The sequence below is a fragment of the Momordica charantia genome (genome assembly GCF_013281855.1).
Source record: "Momordica charantia cultivar OHB3-1 chromosome 3 unlocalized genomic scaffold, Mcharantia_2.0 BLBB01000003.1, whole genome shotgun sequence".
Lineage (NCBI taxonomy): Eukaryota > Viridiplantae > Streptophyta > Magnoliopsida > Cucurbitales > Cucurbitaceae > Momordica > Momordica charantia.
Window position 1 is genome coordinate 4761773 of NW_028275161.1, and position 9560 is coordinate 4771332.

At 43.8% G+C, this 9560-nt stretch overlaps 1 protein-coding gene across 1 annotated transcript; it reads left to right on the forward strand.

The window, feature by feature from the left end:
• The first annotated feature begins 2289 nt into the window (after window positions 1-2289).
• Window positions 2290-3833, forward strand: LOC148212210 (uncharacterized). The gene is made up of 2 exons (XM_088122143.1): window positions 2290-2690; window positions 2819-3833. The coding sequence occupies exons 1-2, from the start codon at window positions 2290-2292 to the stop codon at window positions 3831-3833; spliced, it is 1416 nt and encodes a 471-aa protein (XP_087978269.1).
• The last annotated feature ends 5727 nt before the right edge of the window (window positions 3834-9560 follow it).

Here is a 9560-nt window from a genome sequence, read left to right on the forward strand (position 1 = left end):
CTGTTTTTTTGCAGAATTGCGCCCGACGCATTTTTGGAGAGTAATTTGTCAAAACGCACGTTTTGATTAATGAAGGGCAAGGAAGACATTTCCCACGTGTTCAAAACTGTGAGTCCAAGTCCAAATGAGGTGGTTAGGTGAATCTCAACCCTTTTCCACATAAAATTGAGGGGAGTTTCAACCAACCTATGGTGCTATGAAAGGAAGTCATCCATCCCTCAGCAAATCATCCCTTCTAAGCTTCATTTCATCTTCTTTTAGATGCTCTCTAGTTGTAGAATACGTTTTTAGTGTTTATGTTCATGTTCTAGTTGTTCATTTTTTCGTTTTTCACATTTTTACCTTTCATAGTGCTTTTAATTCGAGTTCTTACTTTCGTTCTTTGTTCATTTTGTTATTTTAAAGTTCTTTAGCGAGTTTCAACTCCCCTCACGCTCGAGAGAGAAGAGGATCAAGCTAAAACTTCTTGTACAGCTTATTTATTCATTTCAATTCAATGAAAAATACTTTCTTTATGTTTTCGTGCATTTACTTTCATTTAATTATGTTCTAAATTAGTTATCAACCTCCTCGTGGACTGCCTTAGTGAAATGATTTGATTTTCAACACGCTCGGGATTTTGGCCAGATTGCGCCTGGCACTTTTTTGGGTTGGTTTCTAAGAACTTCTCTTTAGGTCTTTTTTCCATTTGGCTAGTGGGAACTTGATTTATACACCAAAGCCCAATCTTGGGAAATGTGAGTTAGGTAAAATAATAGGAAACCAATATGGGATGTGACTTAGGAATAAACGCATAAAATATGGTCCTAGGCATAAGCCCTCTGACCCATAATACAAATGAATTGGTAGATATTCTTTAGGATTGTAATCACGCATAGAAATATGATTGTAGGTTACCCTAGCCTCTACAGTAACCAAAAGCGATAGTGAAAGAGTAGAACTCAAATCCCAAGAAAAGTCAGGAATTGCGCCTGGTGCATTTTCCCAACATAGTGTGTTTCCATGTTTTGCATCAAAACTAAGGTAGGAGACAAGGAGGCTGAGTTTCATTAAATTGCTTAATAGTTAAAACCCCAAACAACAACATTTCACCATTATTTTCTTCCTAAATCACAATTGCATATTTGAATCATTTCACTGCATTACTTGATTTTGAAAAGCAACAAGTCCCTGAGGATTTGACCTTGGATTACTTCCGAGTATTACTTGTGACCGTGAGCGCTTGTACGAGTCTCTAATCTTTTTAAAGGTAGAGAAAATCCCAACAGCTGTTCCCTCAACGCTTCATCAAGTCTTCAAGTATTCAACTCCCAATGGAGTGGGCACAGTCCGAGGAGAGCAGAAGACTTCAAGGGAGTGTTATGCCTCCGCACTCAAAGGATTAGTGGTGTGCGCTCTCGAAAAACAAGTCGATTGGACCAAGAAGCAAGAGTCAGAGGCCAACCTACCTAGGGAAAGCAAAAGGGAGTTCTCTCCCCCAACAGAGGAGCTTGAGCTTGTTCCTTTGCTTAGCTCTGAAAAACAAGTAAGCATAGGAACCAAGCTGGGGGCCACTGATAGAGAGGAGCTGATCAACTTCCTCAGGTCCAACTCAGACGTTTTTGCATGGTCCGACGAGGACATGCCTGACATAGACCCAAAGATCATGGTGCATCGCCTCAACATAGACCCATCATTCTGACCTGTAAAGCAAAAAAGAAGACTTGTAAATAAGGAAAGGAGTGATGTAATTGTTGAGGAAGTAAACAAACTTTTAAAAGTTGAATATATAAGATAAATTTTGTATCCCGAGTGGCTCTCTAATGTTTACTAGTTAAAAAATCTAACGGGAAGTGGAGAATGTGCGTCGATTTTACAAATTTAAATAAGGCATGCCCAAAAGACTGTTTCCCACTACCGAGGATCGACCAGCTCGTAGATGCAACTGTCGGGCATGAGCTGCTCACCTTCATGGATGCCTACTTCGGATACAATCAAATTAAAATGCATGTGCCAGATCAAGATCATACCGCGCTCATAACAGACCAAGGTCTGTACTGCTAAAAGGTTATGCCCTTCAGCCTAAAAAACGTAGGTGCGACCTACCAAAGAATGGTAAATAGGATGTTTGCCAAGCAGATCGGTCGGAACATGGAAGTATATGTGGACGACATGATTGTCAAGAGCAAGCAGTCAAAGTTGCATCTTTCTGATCTAACCGAAGCCTTCGAAGTTCTACGAAAGTATCAAATGAAGCTTAATCCAACCAAGTGTGCCTTTGGAGTCTCCTCGGGTAAGTTCCTTGGCTTCATGGTAAATAACCGTGGGATAGAAGCTAACCCAGAGAAGATAAAGGTCGTGCTCGAGATGGAAGCACCCAAAACTCTTAAGCAACTCCAATGCCTCAATGGAAGGATTGCACCTCTGAATAGATTCGTCTTGAGATCAACAGATAAGTGTCTTCCTTTCTTCAAAGTTCTAAGAAAGAAGGGACCATTTGAATGGATGACAAAGTGCGATCAAGCACTTGAACAATTAAAGACCTATCTCTGCTCGGCACCACTACTCGCCAAGCCCTTGCCGAAAGATAAGCTCCACTTATATCTGGCGGTATCCAATAGCACCGTCAGCTCGGCCCTAATCAAGCAAGATGGAGTATGCCAAAGTCCGGTTAATTACACAAGTAAGGCCATGACCGAGGCTGATACCAGGTATCCACAAATGGAGAAGCTGGCCCTCGCCTTGGTCACCTCGACCCGAAGACTTAGGCCGTATTTCCAAGGACACACCATTGTGGTGCTCACTAACTTGCCGCTGAAGAACATCTTCCACAAGTCAGAAATGTCAGGACGTCTGATGAAGTGGGCAATGGAATTGAGCGAGTACGATATCCATTTCGGGCCAGAACTGCGTTGAAGGGGCAAGCAGTCGCGAACTTCATCGCGGAGCTCACCCTGCCATCTCTGTCTGCCGAGTCCGACCTCCCATGGACGATCTATGTAGACGAATCCTCCAATGAGAAAGGGTGTGGAGCGGGAATCCTCTTGCTCGCACCGGATGGCATGCAGTTCGAGTATGCCCTACGTTTCAATTTTCGGACTTCAAACAACGAGGCCGAGTACGAAGCACTTCTTGCAGGACTCCGTGTTGCCAAAGGACTGAGGGCCACCCACATCAAGGTCTTTAGCGACTCCCAGTTAGTGGTAAATCAAATCAATGAGAAGTATCAAACAAAAGACTCCCGGATGGAAAAGTATTTAAGTAAAGTCAGATCGCACCTCACCCAGTTTAAAACTTACGAGGTGAATCAAGTTTCGAGATCGGAGAATTCAAACGCAGATGCCTTGGCCAAATTGGCGTCGGCATATGAGACCGATCTAGCCAGAACGGTCCCGGTCGAGATCTTGGATAATCCTTCGACTTTGGAGCCAGACATGATGGACATCGACACATCAGTACCCACATGGACGGATCCAATCATGGAGTTCATTAAAGAAAACCCACCGCAAGACTTGAAAGAACATAAGAAAATGGCGCGAAGAGCAGCCCGGTTCATACTCCGAGATGGAGCATTGTACCGGCGAGGGTTCTCCCTGACTCTCCTTAAGTGTGTAACTCCTGAAGAGGGGAATTACATCCTCAGAGAAATTCACGAAGAAGTATGTGGCAACCATTCAGAAGCCAGGTCGTTATCGGTCAAGGTGGTCCGACAAGGATATTATTGGCCCACTGTCGATCAAGATGCCAGGCAGTTTGTGAAAACTTGCGACAATTGCCAGCGCTTCGCGAACATTATTCATCAGCCTCCCGAACTGCTTACCCCTATCTCGGCCCCCTTGCCATTCGCACAATAGGGGGTAGACATCATAGGTCTTTTTCCCCTAGGCAAAGGAAAAACCAATTTGCCGTTGGCGCTGTGGATTATTTCACAAAATGGCCGAGGCCGAGGCGCTTACTCACATCACAGAGTCCAAGGTCACATTGTTCATCTGGATAAACATCGTATGTCGCTTTGGTATACCGAACGCCATCGTGACAGACAACGGGAAGCAGTTCGATAACGCAAAGTTTAAGTACATTTGTAGGAAACTGAACATAAGCCATCTCAGTACGAACCAGTGAGAAACGAGGAAGAAATGCTCTTTAACCTTGACTTATTAGAAGAAAAGAGGGAAATGGCTCAGCTACGCTTGGTAGAGTACCAAAACAGAATGGCCAGACATTACAACACCCGAGTTCGACCTCGAATTTTTCAAGTCGGACATTTGGTCTTAAGGAAGATTCAGAGGCACGTGGACACCCTTGACCAAAGTTGGGAGGGACCGTTCGAAGTTTAAAGCATAGTTCGACTAGGAACATATATGTTGGCCGATCTGGAAGGAAACGTGCTTGAGCATCCATGGAACGTAGAGCACTTAAAGCGTTATTACCCTTGAGATGTTAAAGTAGTCCTAAAATGGACTTGTAAAAATTTTCAAGGGGAGGGAACTTTAATAAATGGGGTTATTGAATTTCATGACTCCGAGTTTGATCAGAAATTAAATGGCGGCCAACGACACCCATAGGGCTTAAACCTGGCAAGGTAATTACTGCCAAGGTAAGTTTATAAAATTCAATCCTCTAAGCCTACGGGTTCGAAGTGCGATGTCAAAATTACTCATGAACTTAAAATTCAATCCTTTGAATGTCTAAGTTGAAGGTGCGATGTAAAAAAGTTTAATTGCTCAATGTTATGGATATCCGAGTTCGAGGAGAAATCCTGAAGTCAATAAAGGAAATTCTTAAGGTTTGCATTTAAGTAAAAGGTGCGATATAACAAAGTTCCTTCCAAACTCAATCTTTTAAACTTACGAGTTAGAGGTGCGAAGTGAAATCATTTAATGTGATCAACTCTACAAATGCAAGTTCAAAAGCTAAAGGAAAAAGTAAAGAAGAACAAGACGCGAAATACAGAGTTGGAGAAGGAACAATTTCATTAAAAAAGAAAGGACAGAGCCAAGAATTATATACCTTGTAGCTTTGCCCAGTGGCTTGTATGAAAAACAAACAAACACAAACAACAAGGAAGAGAGAAGAAGCATCAGCTACTCCCGAGATGAGAGGACAGCTCACCCTGGGAACCTAGAAGATTGACATCCGATCCATCCTACTGCGAAGGGACTTCCTCTTGAGTGGTACCGACCTCGATGATTACGCTTGTTTACATGCGTAAAAAGAAGGTTTTAGATGCTGTTTTTACAATGTTTCAGCTTTGTTTCGGATTTTTCTCGGTCGTTTGAGTTCCAATTCATGCAAAATTCATATATTATGGTTTGTGGTTGGCTTATATTGTATTTATGACATTTTAGGACCATTTGGGAGTGCAAATTAATCAAAAGAAGCAAAAAGACGGAAAACCATCATGGGAGGGCGCCAGGCGCCTGGGAAGCTGCAGAAAAACTAGTTTTCTTCCAACTTTGCCCTTAATGAAACGCGTCTTTCCAATGCGTTTTGGTGGTTCCAACCGATGCATACGTGTAGAAGAAGTGTTCCACTATCAGTTTGAGCACGATTTGGTCAGTCAAAGGAGTTGGAAATGGGTGATTCACCATCGTTTTAGGACCTACCTAACCAATTCTGCACAGCTATAAATTCCAGCAACTTCTCCACCAAATTCATCAGCCTTGCTTCCTTCTCTTGATCATTTTTAGTGTTTCTTTGTTGCTTTCTAAGTACTTTTGAGTTGCTTTCATTAGTTGCTTTTGGTTTTTAAATCCCGAGCACTTTACATTCTTTTTATTGAGCTTTGTTTTGTTTCCATTTGTACTTAGTTTTTCTACTTATTCAATTATATAAAATCTAGCACTTTGCTTATCTTCCCTTTGCCTTTACTTTAATTTTAGTTAAGAGAGTTGTGTTTTTGGAGGAAAGAGCACGTGACACTCTCCTTGCTTGAAAGAGAGGCGAAGCTCTCAATCCCGATAAAAACTCTCCATTAGTTACTTTTGTTTTTCACACATGCATTCCACATTCAACCATTTTACTTGCTGTATTTTCTTCAATATGTCTTTCTAAATTCCCGTCTCTAGCCCGTTATGGATAGTTAGCCTTATGTCTAAAAAGGGTTGCTAGAGTGGTGTTTTTACTTTCCATTCATTGCTCAACATGTTTTCCCAAAAAGTTAGGATTTAGAGAAGGCCACTGTAAGTCTTAACAAGTCAATACTGAAAAGGTTGCTTATTTGCATTGTTGAGTGATTAAACCGAGGAGAGGAGCGCCTTAGACATAAGGGTTCCACTTAAGTAGCCTAGACATAGGACCTTAACCCGAGGTTGCGACTATTTCCATCCTAAAACTAAGATATATCTCATAATAGACATATTAGGGAATGTCTTAGGACTTTGAACTTGCTTAGACATAAGTAAAGTGAAAAGCGTAGTCGTTAGTTTCTAAAGTAAAATGCATATTATCCTTAGCGTGTCCTTGATTCTTTGTTGGCTAACTTGAAGTAAATCGGGCTAGGTTTATTATTATAAGTCCGAATCCCAAATCCAAAACCATTATTTGTGACCACTTCCCATTTTACAAGAATCACTCATTTCAACATTCACTATTCTTTAAAACTTCAGAGTTTGGAAATTATTTAGAAGTCCTTGAGGATCGATACTTGGATACTCCATCCATTTTATATTACTCTGACAGGTGTGCGCTTGCATCTATATAATTGTTACCACGCTTAGTGCGTGCAGCATAAACACCCAGTCACTCGACTTGCTCCTGACTAGGAGCATCTTCCTCTTCCAGATCGGAGTAGTCAGAGTCCAGCTCTCTAACGTACTTCTCCACCAGCGATTGGGAGCCTGGAGTATTGTTAAGCCCAGAGGCCCATTTTTCAGCATACTTCTTCTTCAGATCACTAAGATCGATCAGATGAGGCATGTCGGCAGCGATGCCCTTCATCAAGAACTTGAAGCCCGCGTCACTAAAGTCCTTGGCGAACCCATTAAAGTCTGGGTGTTGCCTGAACGCTGCTTCCAAGAGAGCTCCGTTGGTGAGACGTTCCTTCTCCTCCTTGAGCTCGGTGGTAAGGCGCCCTATCAAAGCGACCTTCTCCTCAAGGACTTGAGCCAGGTCGTCCTTCTCCTTCAGAGCTGGAACTTCTCCTTCTCCAACCCCTTTGTGATGGCATGAACAGCTCGGAGGTGGGCCTTGTGCTTTTCTTATTCTTTTTTCAGCAGTAGAGTCTTGGCCTCCACCTCGGCCTTCAGAGTCTCCACTTCGGAGCGACCTTTCAGTAGCTCGCCCTTCATTGTGGTAGCGGCTTCCAAGGAAGTAGATGAGTTCGCAATCTCCCTAGCTGCCAAGATCTCCCTTCCATTCAGCTCGGCCTTCATCATAACCGCCGAGTGAATGGAAGCAACGAACGCCTGCAAGGACGAAAGAATAAAGGTTAGACCGAGCTACGAGTTACAAAAAGAAAAGCAAGTACGGAAGCAAGTCTTACCTCAGCGGCATGGTCAATGGTCCGTTGCAGCACAGACCCAGAGTCATTTACGAACTTGGACGCCCTTCTAAGGCAGCGGTCCAAGCTTGCAGCTGAGATGTGGGACACCTGGTCCTTTACCCCGAAGCTCGACGGCTCTATTCTGAACCGCATTTTCACGTCGACCGTCCCCCCAATTCGAGTTTCGGGGTCGTCCACCAGGTCAGCATGGCTCGTGGGCAGGGGCCCACGAGTTTCAACTTCTAAAGAGGAGGTGGTTTTCTTCTTCTTCCTTATTCTCTCCAAAGGAGAGTCTTCTCTTACCTCGCATAGAGGCGATATGTCTAACGCCTCGGACTCATTCCTTGGACGCTTTTCCCTGGAGTGTTCCCCAGCAGAATCCAACTCGATCACTGGAGTTGGAACTTCAGAAGAAGGCCCAGCGTTGTCTTGGATCGCAGGTCGAGCCACAACAGGAGTTGTTGGCTCCGTGTTTTGAACAGCCTTAAGGGCGTGAGCACGACCCTTAGGCTTGCGCTTCACACTGCCTGTGAATCCACACATCATTGCTACGGAATAAACAATCAAAAGGTTAGAACCCAAAATTAAAGAGTAAATTAAAAGCAAGGACGAGCTAGGCTTACCGAGCTCAGAGTTAGGTCTTGAGGCTTCAATTGGGCGTACCAAGGGGTTGTAATCTAACAACCCGGATTTGAGAAGCAGCTTGTCAATCACCAAGGTTCTGATCTTCCTGCCCCTTGGAAAGCAATCGTTATATACTTGAGGGTATTGAAAGGCTTGAATGAACTCGGGAATGGTCTGATCGACATTGCGCAAGACAGAAGAGAATTAAAAACAAGTATGAGAAGCAAAGGAGCTGTAAAATATAAAACCACAAAAATAATTATAACGACCTCGTACCTAAATTCCCAAACCTAACAGGAACGTCAAAAAAGGGACGACCAGACTCGTTCTTTGCCAGCCATTCTCCAGAGGCAAAGAACCACTTCCCCGCCCATCCTTTGATGGAGGTCGACCCTTTGACTATACCACCCGCACCCTTCTTGCTCACATGTAGTACCGACCTGGCTTCTTAGCTATCCTTTTAGCTTCAAAGCACCCTAGATGCTGTTCAACATCTAGCAGATCGGCTTTGTCCTCTTCTCGAGCTCGTAGCCAAAAAAGGATGGCCAAAGCAAAAATGACACCCCATCCATTGGGTGCCACTTGAGTAGGAGCTAATCTAGTTCGGTTTAAGAACTCCTGGGCAAAAGAATGAAGGGGAAGTTTGAGGCCGTACTCAAACATCTTTAAATAGAGAGTGACCCATCCCTCTGGAGGATTGTTAGCTCTTTCCCCTTCCTCCGGAATTCTAAGGATGATGTCATCCGGAATACTAAACCCCCTACGGAGGGGTCCAAGATAGTGTTCGGGCATTTTCGAAGGGTATTCCAAACCCTGGCCCAAGGTGGAAGTGTCGCTATCTTCCCCATCATCAGAAAACCTAAAGTTCTCTACCTCTTCCAGTTCGGACTCTAACCTACGAGCTAAATCCTCCCCAGAGTCACTTGGCTGAGGGGGCGAATTGCTTATAGTCCGACCTGCACTACCTAAGCTATCGCTACTAGAGGGGGAGGACATAAAGACCATCATATTCGAAATAAAGAGTAAAATGAGAATGACTGACCTACGGAGGGTTCCAGCTGGTTTTAGGTCGAACTCTAAAAATTTAGGGAACGTAAGGTTTGACCTGAAGTCTCAAAACTATTTATAGCTAATCGAAAAAGCCTCGACGCCGTACATGTGTAATGAACGAGTGGCTAGGATCATCTCGAAATTCGTAACGACGGAATACTTTTGGTGTTGTTTTATACTTTGTCACACATATGCTTTTCTTCGGTACTTATCCCTCATATGTTTTCTTTGCAGCCATGGTTTGTGGCTTTTCCCAAGATGTCAGGTGCAAGCGCCCACGCACAAGGCATGCTTCAAAGAGTAAGGAGGCACCAAGCCCCGTTGTCGTTGACCCTCCCACCGAGGTCGAGGTGGTTGAGGTCGAACACGAAGCCGCTTCAATGCAGGAAGCGCTTGCGACTGGAGCTTCTCAGGATCAAGAGAT